The sequence below is a fragment of the Panthera uncia genome, chromosome B1 (genome assembly GCF_023721935.1).
Source record: "Panthera uncia isolate 11264 chromosome B1, Puncia_PCG_1.0, whole genome shotgun sequence".
NCBI lineage: Eukaryota > Metazoa > Chordata > Mammalia > Carnivora > Felidae > Panthera > Panthera uncia.
In genome coordinates, this window is record NC_064811.1 from 62,620,605 (window position 1) to 62,641,405 (window position 20,801).

The window sequence follows — 20,801 nt, forward strand, 5'->3', positions numbered from 1 at the left end:
CAAATCATGGTATATTAATATTATATATTAAAAACCGCTCAGATTAGCCTCATGATTTTTGGTGTGGAAAATGAGACGAACCATTTAGAGAATGTGTTGAGCGTGTGGATTCAGTATAATTAGCTCAAGTCCTAATAGTCTGTCAGCTGTGACATAGACTACCGAGGGTTAATTCTGACAGACTACCGAGGGTTAGCATGACTACACAAGTTAAAGCACAGCCCCCACAGGACTACCCTCACTTCAGACACCAGCCACAAGCTCAGTGCTCCCAGGCTGCGTGCCCTTCTGACCAAACGGCTACACATTTAGGGGTTCTCACTACTTCCTCGGGTTCAATAGCTCACTAAAATGACTCACAGAACTTAAGAAAGCATTATACAGTCAACCCCTGAACAACGTGAGGGTTAGGTGCACCGACTACCAGCACAGTTCAAAATCCATGTACAACTTTTGACTCCCTCAAAACCTAACTGCTAATAGCCTGCTGTTGACCAGAAGCCTTACTGGTAACATAAACAGTCAATTAACACATACTTTGTATGTTATATGTATTATATACTGTGTTCTTATAATAAAGTAAGCTGGAGTTAAGAAAATGGTTTTAAGAAAATCACAAGGAGGGGCATTTGGGAAGCTCAGGAGGTTGAGCGTCCGAATTTGGCTCAGGTCATGATCTCATGGTTCGTGAATTTGAGCCCCACCTTGGGCTTACTGCTGTCAGCGCAGTGCCCACTTCAGATCCTCTGTCCCCCTCTGTCTCTGCCCCTCCCCTGCTCACGTTTTCTCTCTCGCTCTCAAAAATGAATAAACATTGAAACAAACAAAAAAGGGAAATCGTAAGGAAGAAAAAATACATTTACAAAATTGTACTGCATTTGTTGAAAACACCCACATATAGGTAGACTGTGCAGCTCACACCCATGTTGTTCACGGGTCAGTTGTACTTACAATTACAATTCTACTTGAAAGAGTAGAAATGAGGACCAGCCAAGTGAAGACATTCAGAGGAGACGTCTGAGAGGGTCCCAAACACAAAGCTTCCGTGTTCTCTGGATGTGTCTCCTTCCCGGCACATCGATATGTAATTACCAACCAGGGAAACTCCTTGGATCTTTGGTATCCAGCTTTTATTAAGGATTCATTACATAGGCATGACTGGTTGCATAACTGGCCACACGATTGAACTCCATCTCCAGTCCCCCTCCTTTCACTGCAGGTCAGGCTGACATCATGTGGCTCAAAGCCCCAACCCTTCTAAATCACATGGTTGGTCTTTCTGGTGGGACCAGCCCCTACCCTGAGTTGTCTTGTTAGCATAAATTCAGCTGTGGTTTGTGGGCACCTGCCACGAATAACAGACATTCCTATTATTTGGGAAATTCCAAGGATTTAAAAGTTACCAGCTAGGAACCAGAACAAAGACCAGCCCAAATTCTGTATTATACAACAGCCCTCTGTAGCCCCCTCCAAGTACCCCAAGGGAACCACAGTTTCTATGTTTCTGTATCAGAGAGGTTCTGCAGTAGAAGTCCAGAGAAGGGATATACTGGCTCTTAGATGGGTGTCAGATAGGTCACTTTGAGAAATTCTCATTAGAACGTAAATACCTTCACTTAGCTTAATGACAGGTAAGTGACTATTTTACTCATGTGCTCATAAGGGCTCCATTCAAACGGAATCAGCACTAGGCATTTTAACAGAATTTAACATAGAGAATTGTTTAAACACTTTTTTTGGAGGACTGAAAAAGCTAAAAGGGAACACAGGGATGATACAGAGGTATAAACAAACCCCAGGGCTGGAACAACAAGGGAAAGAAGTTGGAGTTTTCAGGAACTAGAAGCTCAGGGGAGGGGTATCACCTGGCCAGTGTTGGTGCCTCAGGGGCTCAGTGGAGAGATTTAAGGAACCAGAGTTCCGATCTCTGCAAAAGGGCTGCATCTGGCTGGAGCTGGCACCCTCCATGCTAAGTGACTTTTTCTAGGCGCCTGGAGCCAACCGCTGCTGCCAGGATTAAAGACCTTCACTGGTTTGCACTGACATGAGTAGCAAACAACTAACCTGTTCTGCTCTCCCCTGCCTTCCAGTCTCCCTCTACCCGCCCCCTTCCCCAGTGGTGGACCTAACAGGGAGTTGGGGCAGGGGAGAGGGGTACACAAGAGAAGTATAATTTGCAGTGTCCCAATCCCAGCTCCAGAAAGTAAGGTATAGAAGGTTGAATTTGGAGTAGATGAGATAATTGCTTAATAATAGCCATAAACAGGTACATTGTAGGTGTTTAAAATATTTGGTTCTCTGAGTTCAATGAGATTTGCATATAAAAAAATCATCAGAGCCAGAGACTGTATCCCAAGGTGACTTGTTACTTCTGGGTATTTCTTAGAAGAGTTACTACTCCATGAGTTGACTTGCCACTTGATGGATTTCTGGGGTCCAGCGTCTATGTATAAACAACCCTAAGACGTAAGCTCTATGAGGGCAGGAACTTTGTCTGGTTTTGTTCACTGCTGTAGCTCCAGTGGCCAGAACAATGGGGAATAAATTCAAATATGCATTGAATGAATATCCTCAAGATTGAGATTGTCGTCTTAAGAGCCAAGTGAAAGTTCTAGCTTTTAGGATTGTTGTTTTGCAGGTATGAACTGTGGTAGTAGTTCAAAGTTATCAGAGGCCCCTATATCTCTGTGAGATAAGCTCTCTAAGGCTATAAGGAATGGGACAGCATTTAGGTTACCTTGATTAATAGGGATTAATGATACATAAGAAGTAAAAGAAGAAAACAGTCTTAATCATGTGTAGCTAAGCTTTACGGAGATGAGATTCAGGACACAGCATTAACCTGGAGACTCAGCCCTCTTGTCCCTCCCTCAATATCAGGCATTCATTGCTCCCTGTGCTAATGTTTCTGGTACAGTAACTCTTTTCCCTTTCTGCTTCTACTGTTCTCGAGAGCACCAAGTAACTTCTCTACCCTTACCACATGGTGTTTGTCTCCATAGGCTTTTATTTGCTGCATGGTTTATGGTTTTTCTTGACTTCTGTTTTGTGCCTTTTTCCTTAGGGTCTTTCCACCTCTCTGTTGTTGTACTGTCTTTGACTCTTTTTCTGTACAGCTCACTCCCTAAGAGAAGATTCAATGGGCTAAAAGGAAAGCTGAGAATGTAGTCTTTAAGTTGTGTGAATTATGTCCTGTTCAAGGTCCATGTTCTAGTACTGAAGAAGAAGGAAATAGTAATTGGAAGGCAAACTAGCAGCTTGCCCACACTAGCTTTTCCATTATCCATATTTTAATGCCACTGTCAGATAAAATGGACCATGATTTGACCCAAAAAGGCAATTCTTTCTGTTCTTACACATCTGCCACCACACACAACATGGTAATAGTTATGAGAAGAACGTGTCCGTATCAGAAGAGAACCAGCAAGATGAAAAAAAGAGGTAAGATTTATTTTATCAGGTATTCACTCCTTGGCAAAGTTGACATTTAAGCTTTTCTCTGTTTTGTAATAATGTTTTTCAGTTTGTCAAGGTTTAATTTATTCTTATTTGGTTTCAGTATATAAGAAGAGTCTTGGAGATGACATTAGTTCGGAAACATCTGGAGATTTCCGGAAAGCTCTATTGACTTTGGCAGATGTAAGTTTTTATTTTTTCTTAACTGCCCGATAAGCTGCATGCTTAATGATAATTTCTAGGGAGTTTAAAAATAACCAAACTAAGACAATGAGATTGCAATTCTCCTTATGAAATAATACATTCGTTTTACATTTTCATTTCTGGACTCCAAAGAATATTTATTTCTTTTGTTGGTATTTAAATTAAGTAGGAAGCATGATACAGAAAATTTTTCTTCAGAAATGGGTATATCAGCCTCTGGATTAAAAACAAACAAACAAAAAGACTTGCAATGGGTTGCCTGGATGGCTCAGTTGGTGAAGCCTCCGACTTTGGCTCAGGTCATGATCTCACAGTTCGTAGGTTTGAGCCCCACGTTGGGCTCTGTGCTGATAGCTCAGAGCCTGGAACCTGCTTTGGATTCTGTGTATCCTTCTCTCTCTGCCCCTCCCCCACTCGTGCTCTGTCTCTCTCTCTCTCAAAAATAAATTTTAAAAAATTAAAGATTTTTTTAAAAGTCTTAAAAAAAGACTTGTGAAAACAAAAACAAAAACACGATTGCTGCAACTTTATGGTTGCCGCCTTTGGAAGAGTTGCTAAACCATTCGTCAGCGTGTGACCAAATGAGCCCACATCTAGCTCTCTCTTCTTAGGAGGCTCATGACTTTATAATAAAGGTGGTAAGGTCAAGGGTGAGATATAACCACATGTGTGTACATGAGAGGAGGTAATTTAAGCCATATCTCACTGGCCCCTTTCGGCTGATTTACACAGCTCTTTACATGTGACGAAGTCCCAACGCTGGTCTCAGCCTGCAGATAGAAATAGTACTTGTCGAAGTGAGGCATTATGCCACAAGAAAACAGTTTATCCTAATTATGGTTTCAGTTACTTCCAATGGTGAAAACCTTAAAGGTCAACCCGACAAAGCCAAATTGATGAGGCATTGCTGCAAACATGCACTCGCACAGGTTTGTGTGCAAGAGCACACACGCGTTTGTGCACGCACAGGAGCACACAACCTCCACAAGAGGCAATTGCAGAGTAGGACTTCAGGCCAGGTGTTTAGACTCAAACTGCCCTGAACTCTCACGCTCCTTGGCTGCCTAGTAGCTTTATTTAGACAAGTTACTTTAAGCCTTAAAACTTCTGTTTTCACATCTGTAAAACTAAAATAACAAGAGTACCAACCTCGGGGGCTGTTGTGAAGATAAAGAGAGAGAGCGCCTGTGTGTAAAGTACATAGCACCTGAAAAGATCGAGACGTGGTGGCGGTGGCTTATTAGCAGTAGTACCATTGACAGTCAGCATTTTTTTTTTTAAGTTTATTTATTTATTTTGAGAGCAAGAAAGAGAGCAGAGGAGGGGCAGAGAGAGAGAATCCCAAGCAGGCTCTGCACTGTCAGCGCAGAGCCTGATGCAGGGCTTGAACTCACAAGCTGAGATCATGATCTGAGCTGAAGTCAAGAGTCACAAACTCAACCAGATGCCCCGATAGTCAGCATTTTTTTTTCCTGGAGCAGAGTGTGCAATTAAACGGAATAAAAAGGCAAACTAACAGTGGAGTGGCAGCAGCACTGAAAAGGAAAATGAAAGAAACCACGTGGAAATCAGACAAACACACAAGGACCTAATGTCTGCAAATGGGAATAAATGTGCTTTAAAAATATTACGGCCAAACATGCCATTCACCTACAATTCTCAAAATAATTCCGGCAATCCTCTTTCCTATCTCCCCTCTTTCTGTAGTGTGCTGAGTTTCCCTGCACAAGCACACATGCACTTAGCCACAGAGCCCTCAGTGTTAGAGTTCAAGGGTTTTGTCTTTTTAATAGACTTTATTTGTCAGAGAAATGTTAGACTTCCAGAAAAATGGAGCAGAAAGTACAGAGTTCCCTTATGCCCCTCACAGTTTCCCCTGCTATTAATATCTTGCATGGTGTAGTATATTGTAATTGGTGATTGAATACTGCTACATTATTATTATTATTGTTATTATTAACTAGAGTCCATAGTGGACATTAAGATTCACTCATGGGTTTGGACAAATGGATGATGTCATGTATCCACCATTACAGTATCACACAGAATAGTTTTACTGCCCTAAAATTCCTACACTCCAGCTCTTCATCCTTCTCCTCCTCCCTTCAAAACCCTGCCTAACACTGGTCTTTTTACTGTCTCTATTGTTTTGCCTTTTCCAGCATGACATATGATGGGAACCACACAGTATGTTGTCTCTTCAGACTGACTTCTTACATTTAGTAATATGCTAAGTGTCTTTCATGGCTTGATAACTCTTTTCCTTTTTATCGCCGAATACTGTTCCATTGTGTGGATATATGACAGTTTGTTTCACCCGTTGAAGGGCATCTTGGTTTCTTCCAAGTTTGGACAATTAGGTATAGAAACTTCTGCAAACATCCATGTACAGGTTTTTGTGTGGACTTGAATTGGGTCAGTGTCAAGGAGCACAGTGGCTGGATTATGGTTAAAGTGTGATTGGTTTTGTGAGACATGTCCAGACTGTCAAAGTGGCTGTATCGATTTGCATTCCCACAAGCAAGGAATGACAGTTCCTATTGTTCCAAATCCTTTGGTGTTGTCAGTGTTTTGGATTTTAGCCATTTTCTAATAGGTATGTAGTGGTATCTCATTTATTTTTTTATTTTCTATTCCCTAATGGCCTATGATATTGAGCATCTTTTCATGTGCTTTCTTGCCAACTGTATTTCTGATATCTGGGCAGATCTCTTGCCCATTTTAAAAGTAGGTTTTCATTATTTTATGTGAGTCTCTAGAGCTCTTTATGTTTTCTGGATGTAAATCCTGTACTAGATGTGTGTTTGTAAATATTTTTCCCAGTCTGTGGCTTGTGTTTTCATTCCCTTAAGATCTTTGAGTTTTCAGAAGAGGAAAACGAGGCTCAGAAAATTGTGTGATTTGCTACAAATATCATGGCTGATGAGTAGCAGAGCCACAACGGGAGCCCCGAGTGCCTGATTCCTCTGTGTTTCCTGGCCTCTGCTGGAGAAAAAAAATCTCTAAAACATCCTGTTGATTGGAATACCGAGTCTTAGAGTCTTCTTTATTTAAGAGGATTACCTTTGTTTGCATCTTCCCTGTTTAGGGCAGAAGAGATGAAAGTCTAAACGTGGATGAGCAGCTGGCCAAAAAGGATGCCCAGGTCAGTAATAGAGCAAAGAAAACATCTCCTGTAACCTTTTTCCTCCTTGACTGCCTTTTCATTCATTTGGCATCACTGGCTGTCTTCTCCTGTCCTCTCTGAAGGAGAAGCCTGAAGGCTGGGCATCACCCACCCTAGCCCTCTGCCTTCCCCAGTGGTGGGTATTATTCTTATGGCTCCAGCCACCCTCTTAGATACCTAGTTTGCTAACAGTGGAACGGTGAGAGACTTGGAAAAGAGGTTATCTCCCTGAACTCTACAACCAAGGACCTCCTCTTGTCATTCCATACCCTCTGAGAAGGAGGAGGAGGAGGAGGAGGAGGAGGAGGAGAGAGAGAGAGAGAGAGAGAGAGATTGATTGTGTCCATAATAACATTCTAGGTCTTCCTTTTTATCCAATAGATTCTCTATAATGCTGGGGAGAACAGATGGGGTACAGATGAAGATAAATTCACCGAGATCCTGTGTTTAAGGAGTTTTCCTCAACTGAAACTGAGTATGCACTCACATTACAATCCTTTTTGCTTTGTGTTGTATTTGCAAATGTTTTTTGGCTTAATATACAAAATTATGTAAAATGAAGTTAAAAATAGCAAAGTCTATTCCATTTGCATGTATAAATACTTCAGGAAAAAAAAAAAACATGGGGGAGCTGTGTTCCAACTCAAGATACAACTGACACTGCTCTTGTCTTCCCCTCCAGGTTGAGTACATCACTCACTAGTGACAGGTAACAGATGGGAGAAGATGGCAAGGAGAAAGAAAGGGGGAGCCCTCTGGGGTGAGAGGAGAGAGGAGTATTCTAATGGTATTCAGGAAGCTGAGGCAATGCTTCCAACGCAATTAGCCACTTCCCTAGTTAGCCACTTCCCAGCAAAACCAGGCATTGTGGGTGAGAGTATCTTAATGCATTAATGAGAATGAATATTCAGCTTTTTCTGAAATAAAGCAAATTGGGGAAAGGGGAGCATAGTTTTTTTCTTAGGCCGACTATTACATGGAACTGCTAAGCACCCACCTCCTCATTCATGTATCTCCCTGAACCACCTGGAAGCAACAGCACCCAGAAGCCCAGAAGTCCATTCACTGTGAATAGCTGAGTGTGGCTCCCAGGTGTCGGTCAATAGAGCAACCGCAGCACATGACTAGGCTTATGCTGAGTTTATGGAAAAATGAGGAAGCATAAGGATATTACTGTGACTTTTTAATTCTGAAATTGCCCTTCCTTGATTTTGGCATTAAAATTTCACTTATTTTATAAAATAATGGTAATAGTGTATTATAGTTCCTTTATTAATATCTTTATTTGAAACATAAAAACCAAACAATCCTAGATTTCTCTCCAAAATTTTTTTTTTCAAAATTTACTTGGCTTACAAAGTATGCCTACATACTTAGGGACGTATGTGTGGGTTTTGCTTTGGGGCAAAAACGGATCAGGAAATTTGAATGCCTTCTGGTAAGTGTGAGTAGGCCATGCTGCCTTTGGGGATGACTTACTCAGCAGAAAGAAATCTTCATAATTAAGATTTCATTAGCAGATAAAACATATTTGACTAATGACCACACTGTTGTTCCCAGGTGCTGCTATAATTTAAAAGTAGCCCATTGCCCTAGATAAATCATTTTTCATTTAACCTTTCAGGTGATTTTAAATTCCATCAGCCTGGGAAGCGGGAGGAGAGAAGACAGAATGAGATCATTGAAGAAAATGGCCAATGAAGTTTAGGTTTTATTGCAGATGATTCTTTTTTAATTTTTTTGTTAACATTTATTTATTTTTGAGAGACAGAGAGAGACAGAACACGAGTGGGGAGGGGTGGGGGGGTGGACACAGAATTTGAAGCAGGCTCTAGGCTCTGAGCTGTCAGTACAGAGCCCGACATGAGGCTAGAACTCATGGACCCTGAGATCATGACCTGAGCTGAAGTGGGACGCTTAACCGACTGAGCCACCCAGGCGCCCCAACTGCAGATGATTTTTTTTTTTAAAGAAACAACAAAAACTTCCATGTTCAAGTTTTGGTTGTTTGAAGAAGGAGTTTTTGAGTTTGACATTTAACAACTTGATTTGCTGCATATCAAATAAAAAAATCAGAATATATTCGAGTGTGGTCAACTGGGATGCTTTAAATATTTTTATGGTGTTGCTTTCTAGCATTTGATGAATATAGAAATATTAGCCAGAAGGACATTGAGGACAGCATAAAAGGAGAATTATCTGGGCATTTTGAAGACTTACTGCTGGCCATAGGTAAGCCCTTGAGTGTTTGTAAACTGAGTTACTTTGCACTTGTTTTAAATTGATGTGAAGATTAGCTCCTTTCCTGTAGGAATCCTGAGTGATGCATCTTTATGCTCCCATATCCCCTAGCACAGTCCATGGTACACACGATATGTTCAACAAATATTGTTAAATGGATGCATGAAGCAGTTATCTTTATAGGTTTTACTTTGCCTTTTAACTTTGTATTGGTTTGTCACCACGCTTGGGTTGTAAACTCCCTGAAAGATGAAAATATTGCATTTATATTGCCATTTTTTGGGGGGCTTGTTGAAAGACTGAGCAACTAAGCCAATTTAGTGATTCATCATATTTGGTTATTTTTGGAAGATATCAATGGCTTCCCAAAACTGAGCCCCGGTCAGAGCTATAGGTCTTCTCCCTCTTGGCCATGCCAACCAGGAGTATCGAACAGAAGGTCAGTCACAGACCAAATCTGTTCCTAGAGACATGTGAATTAAGGAGCAGACGCAAAACACTGTTACATAAGTGGATGGGTCTTCTCAATGAGGTCTCTGCCTCGTTGTTATTTATCAGCAGTTAAAGATGCTAGAAGCAGAGCAAAGGTACACCCTAGGGAGTTAGCGGTGTAAGCGTAGGTGTTGCTGTGTCTGGGAGTTGGAGATGAGTCGGCTGCTGTGGGAGTTTCTCTGGCAGGTAATTTTATTTTCCTCATGACTAAAGGTAAATTACTGTGCTAACGTTCTGTGCAAATATGACGTGATAAGCCTCTGAAATTCAGGTGAAGCATTCCCCTCTTCATTCTCAATAAAAGCCAGTGGTGACGAGGGGGTAGAGTGGTATGGTTACTCAAAGAATCTTTTTAAAAAATATATTACCACAGATTGACTCAGTTTCCATTAAATGAAACTGAACATTACTTTGCTTTTTTATAACAGTCCGTTGTGCCAGAAGCATGCCTGCCTTTTTAGCTGAAAGACTGCATCAAGCTTTAAAGGTTTGTCTGGAAATTTCATATACATTCTTATTCTCCCTCAAGAAGAATATGAAAAGTATTGCATAATATTGATGGAATTTCATGTTTCTTTTCTCCTTTGATGAGTTCTTTTTTGTAGCTAAATTGTCTACTAATTTGTCTCATAGGTAGAGAGTATCCTAATCCTTATAGAGACAGGTACAGTGACGTATTGACTAAATCGTTTCCTCCACTTCACAGTATATGCAGGCAGTAAAAGTTGTTTCAGAACACCAAGACTCAAGCCTGACCCATTAGATCCAGTGGCCTCTCAAACTGCCTTTCTTAAACTAAACCAAGCTGAGTCAGTAGCCTTTCGTGCCATAGAAACCCTGGGTTTCCTTGTCTATTTACCGCTGATAGATGGTGAGGTCTCTGAGTACAGGCATTTTTCTTGCTCTCTTCTATCTTCAGACCTTTGCACTGAGCCTGGAACTTTAGAAGATGCTTACTTCAGGGTCTTCACTGGAAATTTCCTATAAAGGTCCACATGTGCCTTAAAAGTTATGTTCAGAGTGAACACGCCAAGTCCCTCACCTCACCCCCCACCCAAAGGTGCTTCCTGTCCTGTGTTCAGTCACCTCAGTGGATAGCCCCAACAGGAACCAGCCTTGCCCTACTTTCTGAAGTTATACCATTCACCCTATCTTTGTCCCCCATGCCTCAGCCACCTTGGCCTTCTTTCTGTCCTTGACTATGCCAAATGTCTTCCCCCATCAGAGTCTTTGAGTTTGTTGCCCTCTCTCCCTGGAATGTACCTTCTCCAGATCTACCTCTGGCTGGCTCCTTCTCACCTTTCAGGTCACCTCCTGAGAGAGATCTTTCCTGACTAAACAGGTCAGTTTGCTTCCTTTCAGTCACACCCCATTATGTAATTCTTACTACTATTTACATAAACATGTTAATTTTCTTTACTGTCCATCTCCATCCATTAGAATGTAAACTCCATGCAAATAGAGATATAATCTGTGCTGTTCACTACCGTATGCACAGTACATGGAGCAACGTCTGATATGTAGTAGATGTTCAGTAACTGTTTGTTGGATGAATGAAGAAATGAATAGTGTCAATATCCACCTAACTGCTCAGCAAGAAATTTTACACTTTTCTCCCTCCTTCATTCTCCCCAAATGATACATCCCTAAATTTTGTCAATATACCCTTGTAAGCACCCCTTAAATCTACACATTTTCTCCATTCCTACCACCATTATTCTAGGTCAGGCCATCATGAGCTCTCTTCTTGTTACACAGTCACCCCTGGATGGGTCCCAAAGCTTGTAGTCGCATTTTGTTCTCTGTATCCCACTCTTGCCCTGCAATCCCATCTGCATGCTTCTGTCAAAGGGATTTCCTGAAACATAAATCTGATCTGCTTTCAACACTGTCATGCTCAACAGATTGCAGTTGTTCTCCACATTTGGGGTAAAGTCAGAATTTCATTCGTGGTTTACAAGGTCCAGCCTTTTCAGACACATTTCTTGCTATTATTCTTCCCCATTATTTATGCATCCTTGAATGTGGCATTCTTTCTTGGCCTGAACCTTCATGCATGCTGTCTCCTCTCTTGGAACATTTTTCCCCCTCTCTATGTGAGCCCTACCTTCTTTTCATCTGGCTGATTATTTAGGCCCCAGCTCAAATATCCGTTTCCCAGACAGACTTTTCCTAATTCTTGATCTATTTTAGGCTCTCCTTACATATGCTCCCATAGTACCCAATATTTCCCATATGTTGGATTATATTGTAATGGCTTGTTTTCTTGCCTGTATCCTTTACAAAATTGAAAGCTTAAAAAGGGTATCTCGTTTTTGTTTTTGACATTTTGCATGGTGATGGCACACAGTAAATGCTCAATAAATATTTCTTGAATATATGAATGATAAAATTTGATGACAAACGAGTGGAGAAGAGTCACTGTGGTTGAATATTTTGTGCAGCATTATCTATTTCCTGTAAGTATAGATCTATGTATTGTTTTGCGGCCAGTGAGATTTGTATTGTGGACACCTGTATTTCTTAACAGGGTGTTGGAACTGATGAGTTTACTCTGAACCGAATAATGGTTTCCAGATCGGAAATTGACCTTTTGGACATTCGAGCAGAGTTTAAGAAGCATTATGGGTATTCCCTATATTCAGCAATTAAAGTAAGTCTCCCCTCGAAAGTAGTAAAACACATATTGCCTTTTTCTACTCATCTTCTTTCCTGCATACTCTGTAAACATAGAGATATGTGACTCAGTTTTCTTACTCCCTGTCAATGCATGAATGTGTTTTCCGAGTTTAAAATAGTGATAGCATAGGAGCGCCTGGGTGTCTCAGTTGGTTGAGTGTCCGACTTCGGCTCAGGTCATGATCTCACGGCTTGTGAGTTCAAGCCCCGCATCGGGCTCTGTGCTGACAGCCCTGAGCCTGGAGCCTGCTCCAGATTCTGTGTCTCCCTCTCTCTGCCCCTCCCCCACTCACGCTCTGTCTCTCTCTCAAAAATGAATAAATGTTAAATGAGCACTGGGTGTTGTATGTAAGTGACGAACCACGGGAATCTACCCCCAAAACCAAAAGCACACTGTACACACTATGTTAGCCAATTTGACAACAAATTATATTAAAAAAATAAAAATAAATAAAGTGTACAACTTGAGGAATTGGAAAAAAAATTTTTAATAGTGATGGCATAAACAGATGAATGAACAAATAAATAAATACATAAATAATAGTGATAACAAAATGTCTCCCAAAGATAGTGATTATTTTTCAGCTCCAAAATCCCAGGCACATAACAGACACTCAACATTTTCTTTTAGGTTTAGTGACCATTAATTGTCCTTCTTCTTTGAATTATATGTGCAGATCAGTTACCTATATTTTATATTGTATTCTTATTTATTTATAGTCTTATTTATTTCAATTTTTCTTTATGACAATAGAAGGAAATAAAAATACATGTTTTAAAGTTCCTATTTTTTTAATGGAAGTATAGTTGGCATACAATGTCCCATTAGTTTCAGGTGTGCAGCATAGTTAAATCTCCTCTTGTTTTACTCAAAACATAGAGAGCATGGTTCTGCACTGTGGAACTCTTTTCATTTCAGTTTATAGGAAGTTTTCTCATTCTTTTTAACAACTGCACATCATTCCATTGCTTATGTATTCGCACCCACCATATCAATAGATGTTTCCAGTTTCTTGCTGCTACAAACAATTGAATGATGTTGTGCTATGCATGCCCAATTTCATGAGGTGCAAGTGTATCTAAGGGATACAGTCCCATACGCCAGTAGGATTGCTGAGGCAGATGTAAATACATTCGTAATCCTGGTAAATGTTACCAGTGCACTTCCCTTTGCACATCATGTAGTCAACTCGATTCATTCACCAAAACGAATCCTATTTTTCTTTCAGCCAGAGCTTTTGTTTTTACGCTAAACCTTTGCAGAAGGTGCTGCATGCTGAAGTGGAAATTGAGGAACTTATTCAACAAGGCACCTCTCAGACTGTGCCTGGGGCTTAGCACAGATTTCATCAGTTCACACTCAATGCAATTTGAATCGATTCTGACACATCACAATAGTTTCAATCAACACAGGAAGATTTAATAATGTTAACCATATTGTACTTACTAAGGCAGAAAAGTAGACTCATACATTTTATAAAGATTGCCAGTAACAAGGTTGAAACATAAAGAAGGCCTTCAGTTCACCCTCAGCAAACTGGAAAATTAAATTAACCATTAGTTCTCCCTCCCGCAGTAGTCTGGCTAATTGAGGCTTATTATATTAGGAAATATCTAAACTATGCCTGCCTTGATAGAAAAGAAAAATCCCTGGCTAAAGAATTCAGTTTGTAATTTAAAATTACATAAGGTTTCTTCATTTCTATCACCTAAGGTACATTTTTTTAAATGAAATGTTGGGTTGGATCAGGGAAAAAAATAGAGAGCTTAATTAAACTATTTCAATAATCAATAAGTATAAAACAAATTACAAAGGAGACCAAAGACCTACCTCCCCCAAAATCCCAGGCTCGGATAGACTCACAGGTGAACTTCACCAAACTTTCAAGGAACAAATCTTATACAAATTGTACCAGAAAACAGGAAAGGTGAAAGCTGCCTAAATCATTTTATGAATTTAGTATAATCTTGATTCCAAAGATATAGGATAACGAAAATTACAAATTCATGTCACTTATGAACATAGATAGCAAAGAGTAAAATATTGACTGAATGTATCAGTTTAAATTTTTTTTTAACGTTTATTTATTATTGAAAGAGAGAGTCAGAGCCTGAGCAGGGGAGGGGCAGAAAGAGGGGGAGACATAGAATCTGAAGCAGGCTGCAAGCTCTGAGCTGTCAGCACAGAGCCCGAAGCGGGGCTCAAACTCACAAACTGCAAGATCATGACCTGACCTGAAGTGGGACGCTTAACCAACTCAGCCACCCAGGGTCCCCCGAATGTATCAGTTTATCAAAAAAAATAACGCATCAAAATCAAGTGAGGTTTAATCCAGGAATGAAAGAATGGCTCAACATCAGAAAATTAATATGATTGCCCACATTGCACACATATAAAAGATAATTATATAATTATTTCAATATTTTCAGAAAAAGCTTTTGAAAAGGGCCAATACCTATTTATGATAAAAACATTTACCAAATTAAGAATAGAAGCAAACCTCCTTAAATTGATAAAGCTTACATACCAACATATTATAACAAATACATATTTATACTCGGTGGAGAAACTTTAGATGCAATTCCTTTAAGATAAGGATCAGAACAATAATATTCCCTACATACTAATACATACCACGCTACTACTACCATTAATATACCTTAATGCTATCTTACAGAGGACTAGGGGTCCTGGACAGTATTGGAAAGGAAGAAAAAAATATGTGTAAAGATTCAAAGGGAAGTGTTGAAGCTTCCGTTATTTTCAGTAGATACAATCATCTTTCTAGAAAAAATCAACAGGAATTATAAATTATTATCAGTAATAAAAATTCCACAGTGTTGCCAGTTAAAGATCAACCTGTAAAAATTAATAGTCCTTCTTAGACTATATAATCAGAATTAAGCTACCATTCATAATAGAAACAAAAACTATATAACTCTATGGAGAAAACTTTAAGACTGTTCTAAAGAGCATAAAATATGTCAGTAAATGGAGAGCTGGTTCATATCACTTGAGTAATATGATAGGATATTATAAAGATGTCAGTAATTCCTCAAAGTAAGCCATATAAATCAAATGCAATTTCAATCAATATTCCAGCTAGATTTCTTTGAGGAACTTGGTTAACTTACTCTAATATTTATGTGAAGGAATAAAGATTCATGATTAATCAACCTTGAATAAGAGTAAAGGGGCACCTGGGTGACTCAGTCGGTTAAGCATCCCACTTTGGCTCAGGTCATGATCTCACAGTTCATGGGTTCAAGCCCCACGTTGGGCTCTACGCTGATAGCTGAGAGCCTGGAACCTGCTTCTGATTCTGTGTTTCCCTCTGTCTCTCTGCTCCTCCCCTGCTTGTGTTCTCTTTCTCAAAAATAAATAAATAAACTTAAAAAAAAAATAAGAGTAAAGATAGGGAAAGGGCTAGTCCTATTAGAGACTGACATGGTACAAAGCCATTATTGTTTTAAGTGTAGTTTTGGAGTAAGAACAGACAAATTAAGCAATGGAACAGAATGGAGACCTTAGAGACAAATTCAATCATTTGTGGAAACTCATAGGATAGAGGGAACACCATAAATCAGTAGGGAAGGGACAGATAATTTAGTAAAAATGTATTTGGGAAATCTGGTCGATTCTACAGTGAAAAATAAAACTGGATCCTGCCCAACCCCATATCATTGGTAAACTGCAGATGAACTAAAAACCCAAAGATAAAAGATAAAATTAGAAAGTTAATCCAAGAAAATACAAGAGTTACCTTTGTGACCCAGGAGCAAGGAAAGAATTTTTAAATAAAACTTCAGAAGCACAAATCACATTGCAAAAATGACAAACAAAAGAAAATGTGTTATTAAGTATACTATTAAGTATAACATTATTATTAAGTAATCTCGTTACATTTTCAATACTGACACATAGGATTTTTTTGATGTTTAAATTTATATAATTCTAAATTATAGAATTAAATTAAATTAAATTAAATTTCTATAATTCTAAATTTCTATAATTGCATATCACCCGACTTTTGGTTCTGCCTCCTCTTCCTTCTGCCTATAGTTTGGACATTTTTCTGCTCATTTTTCTGCTCATTACACCTTTCTGGTGTTGGTGATTGGTGGGGGAGAGGAGGAGAGAGAGAGAGAGAGAATAGGAAACACAAATGTGTCCCTCTCGTTACTTAGTAGTAAGACATTAATACAAAATTTGGATAAAATTACATTAATAAGATTTCACTGAGCAACAAACTAAGTAGCTATTTAATAAATAGTACAATTCCAAGGTCTTAATGGAAATCATAGTAGCCATCCTCAACACATAGTCTATGTGGAGATTTGAGGTGACCATAAGTAAGATAATTAGAAGAATATACTATAAACAACATACAATTAAATTAAATACTGTGGTACAGAGGAGAGCAACACAGGAATTCAGAGTAAAGAAGTTTGGGGTTAGATAGGGAATGTTTCTTGGGGAAGTGGGTCTTGAGCCTACCTTTGAGGTTTAATAAGCTTGTGTTGAGTGCCTCCTGTGGGCCAGGTGCTATGCTGCTCAACAGGGACTCAGGTGAATGCTCTAGAAATGTATGTATGGTTAGGAGTAGGAGGGACAGAAGCAGTAAGGCACTTGATTGATGAGGCGATCTACCTTGGGGAATACTGAAAAACAAAATCCAACTGGCAAGATGAATTCAGATGAAAGAGTTTTGAGGTCACAGAATTTGTATTTCATTCATCCACTAGAGATATTTACTAAATGCATATTATGTACCTGGATCAGAGTTACAATTACAAGCAAAGAAAAAAAAAGTTTCCCCGTCCTTATGGAATTACAAATAAATGTAAAGTTACAACTATGTCAAATGTAAAGGAAAGAGATACAGTGCTGTCAGACCATAGGATAGGGATAGGAAAAGCTTCCGTGAAGAAGTTATGATTGAGTTCTAAAAATGAGTAGACAAAGGTTATGGGGTTGGAGAATCAGTAAAGCATTTCAACAAAAGGAAAAGGAATTACAAGGGGAAAGACCTCATGGTAAAGAAACATAATGAGAAATAAGGCTGAAGGGACCAGATCACCCAGGACCATTTGTCAACCTTTGAAGATTTTGTCTTGAGCCCAAGAACCTTGAAGAGTTTTCCACTTAAGTGCATAGTGTCATGATCAGAAGTACATTTTGAAAAGATGCCTGTGATCACAGACAATGCATTGGAGAGAAGAAGGAAGAGATTTGGGGGTGTTGAGTTCTTTTATTAGTCATATTGGAGCTGCTACAACTGGGGATTGCAAAGTAATAATGCAAAGAGATCAAAGAGCAAAGGCTCAAAAGATATTTAGGAATTAAAACTTAGGGGACTTGTTGTGTTACCTTGGTAGAAGGAACAACAAAGAAAAGGTGTCAAGGATGACTTCCAGGTTTCTAACTTGGGAACAGATAGTGATGCCATTCCCTGCACGAAGGTCAGGCTTTAGGTGTGTTTGTTTGTTTGTTTGTTTGTTTTTGTTTTTTTACTTTTCTTTTTTGGGAATGGGGGAGAAGTTCATGAGTTTGGTTTTACACGTGTTGAGTTAGAGATGTCTTCGAAACATGGAAGTGGAATTGTCATGTCAGGAGCTAGTGGTATAAGATATATTTTCAGAGTCAGTTATGTTACTGAATAGTTGGACGTGAATGAAAATCCTCTAAGGAGAAAATACAGGTAAGAGTATAGAAGAGAAGAAATATAAAAGAGAAAAAAGCTTAGAATTGAGAACAGGAAGAATTAACAGTGGGAGAATACAGGTGATGAATCTAGAGCCAAGGAAACTAGTGACAAGAGATGGGAGCCTAAAGCAGATTTGTCATGGTCAGAATGGAAAAAGGAATAACGTAAAAACCACTGCAAAGAAATAATTGGCAGGATGGATTAAATGTAGAGAATAAAAGATGGGATCAAAGTTGGGAGAAGAAAGAATCAGTGGTACCACTGTTAAAATACACCAACACAGACATTTAACTTCTTAAGAGCAATTAATATGGCCTAATTCGGAAGACATAAATTATGTTCAAAGGCTTTGAAAATACATTAACTTTTTTGTGGTTGTAAAATTTCTAGAATAGCCATTTGACTAGAAGGCATAAAGGTATAGAGGTAGAAGAAAGGATGAACATTTGTTTAGTACTGAGAATGGATCTGCATTTTATGTTAAGCTACTTGGACGTATTTTCTTTTTCTTAAATTTTTTTTTAATGTTTATTTATTTTTGAGACAGAGAGAGAGTGAGAGACAGAGTGCGAGCAGGGGAGGGGCAGAGAGGGAGGGAGACACAGAATCTGAAGCAGGCTCCAGGCTCTGAGCTGTCAGCACAGAGCCCGACGTGGGGCTCAAACCCATGAGCTGTAAGACCATGACCTGAGCCGATGTCAGACACTTACCCGACTGAGCCACCCAGGCACCTGTAACTACTTGGATGTATTTTCTTGTCTAACTGATAGAACTGCTAATAATTGTTTACAACTTGGTCGGAGATGGTAAAGGGAGCTGTTTTAACACCCAGTGAGAGCACTGTTGGTTTATCTGCAGTTCCAGAGATTATTACATCTGGCAGAGCAAAACTTGGAAAGCCCAACAGAGGAAGAACCACAGTCTATATAAAATAAGAGAATGTATATTAACGCCTATTGTGTCTCATTGTGAAAGCAACACATAACCTCTAAATAACCTTTCTTCATTGTGTCTTTTGCATTACTGCTTACTCTAATATTTATCCTGGTGTGAAACTTGGGTGTAAGAAGTGCTCACTGTTTGAGTTGCCTTGAATAAAATGAGAATAGTGTGAGGATTTTAAACAGTCTAGATTAAAAGCCAAGTTTTACCTCCAATGCTATGCAAAAGTTTTACCTGTTTTGCCTAGCAAACATGGCATCTTTGTACACAAGCCTGAATCTCACATGTTGTCTGTCTAAACAAAGATCTTTTTCGGCTAGCCTAGGGGAAAGGAACTGAGAAGTATGCACTTTGGGAATGTCAGGCAATGTAGTATGGTGTTAAGGGGCCAGGCCCTACCTGTTCATTAGTCTCTATATGATTTCCTAACCTCTGTTTTTCTCATTTTATCTGTCTATTAAATGGACATACTTAGGCTACCTACTGCATAGGGTCATAAGGGTTATAAGGTTAAAGTAGTTAACCCTTCCAAGAGCAAGTGTTTGATGAATATTAATATGTTATTAAGTTTATCATTTTTAAAGTTTTGTTAGAAACGTAATATTATGTAATGTTACATAATCGATGCAATCTTATTTTTCAAATCCAAATTGAAATTTAACTGCCATGAATCAGGAAGAATTTAAACATTATATATTGTAAAGAAGATGCTAGGCTGGAACATAAGCACACTCAGGTATGAATGAATAACAGAATTACAGATGGATTTCACAAAATAGGACAAGTCATGAGTCTCACCCCACTGAATCACCCAGGACTGTGGGATTTCATTTGTTTTGGTCCCCTCATTATTTATGCTATATCTGTCCTTCTCTCCATCGGTCCTGTTCCTTACAGTCAGATACTTCTGGAAACTATGAAACCACGCTCTTGAAGATCTGTGGAAGAGATGACTGAGTGAAGAACGCAATCTCCGAAGGCCGCTGCTCCCACAACGGGCCTTTCCAACAGCTCTTACTCCTTTCTCAGAGTTTTGAAAACCCCAAGCAAGCGTAAACAGCAACCTGTTTTCCTAACACACACTTCCATCGTTCCATAATAACGACAAAAAGTGATTCTAGCAGAGCATCTCAGCATCATGTAGGAATTCATAAATGAAATTTTTAAGTGGTATTAAGGATCTACTAATACAAGATAAATTATATTTCAGCTTAGGAAGTGAGAACCTTTGCAGAATTCTAACACATTGAATGTGTAAGCAGCATTAATAAAAGCTGTTGCCTTTGTTAAAGGTAATTTGTCTGTTTTTTAGCCCATACCAACATTGTCTTGCTGGTCGCTAACAATTAATGATATTTTAAAACGCATTTTTGTTATAAAAGCTATTGCTGCTTTACTTTATGTATTACCTTATTAATCGCATTTATCTTTAAGAAAGGAATAAAATGAATGTAATCCTGGCCTGCTCTTTCTAGTTGTGATCAAGCTATAGGAGTGGCAGTGCATGATAAGTTATTTCAGCCCCCGGAAAACATCTGCTGAACTATTAATCTAACCACTTCCTGTCAAAATGGCAAGCATGAATTGTGGTTGTTTCATGCTAAATACTACTTTCCCAGAATGGCTATGTAGAATCAATTCTTTAAAGTTTCTTTTCCTCTAAAATAAGTTGGCAAAACTATGCATTTAAAGAAAATCCTTCATGTTATCTTTGAAAGGGACCTAATATCAAATACCTTGACTAATATGAAATATATGAGGTAAAACTTTCCAGTTGGAGTTATCAGTCTGGACTTGAATAGAAATGATAAATGTATGAGAACTAAAAATAGGGATGTGTGAATCCAGAGCTTTTAATCAATGCATTCCACTGGCAAACATTCTGAGAACTTTCAGAAGGAGAGCAAATTATT

General features: G+C 39.0%; 1 protein-coding gene across 1 annotated transcript in view; it reads left to right on the top strand.

Annotated features, from left to right (window-relative positions):
- Positions 1 to 20,348, top strand: part of ANXA3 (annexin A3) — a 52,964-nt gene extending 32,616 nt beyond the window's left edge. The window contains exons 7-13 of the mRNA XM_049630708.1: positions 3,560 to 3,639; positions 6,749 to 6,805; positions 7,208 to 7,301; positions 8,963 to 9,058; positions 9,988 to 10,046; positions 12,090 to 12,212; positions 19,786 to 20,348. Of these exons, the coding sequence (XP_049486665.1) occupies positions 3,560 to 3,639; positions 6,749 to 6,805; positions 7,208 to 7,301; positions 8,963 to 9,058; positions 9,988 to 10,046; positions 12,090 to 12,212; positions 19,786 to 19,845 (569 nt within the window). The 3' untranslated portion in view covers positions 19,846 to 20,348. The remainder of the gene's footprint in view (positions 1 to 3,559; positions 3,640 to 6,748; positions 6,806 to 7,207; positions 7,302 to 8,962; positions 9,059 to 9,987; positions 10,047 to 12,089; positions 12,213 to 19,785) is intronic.
- Positions 20,349 to 20,801: the final 453 nt, after the last annotated feature.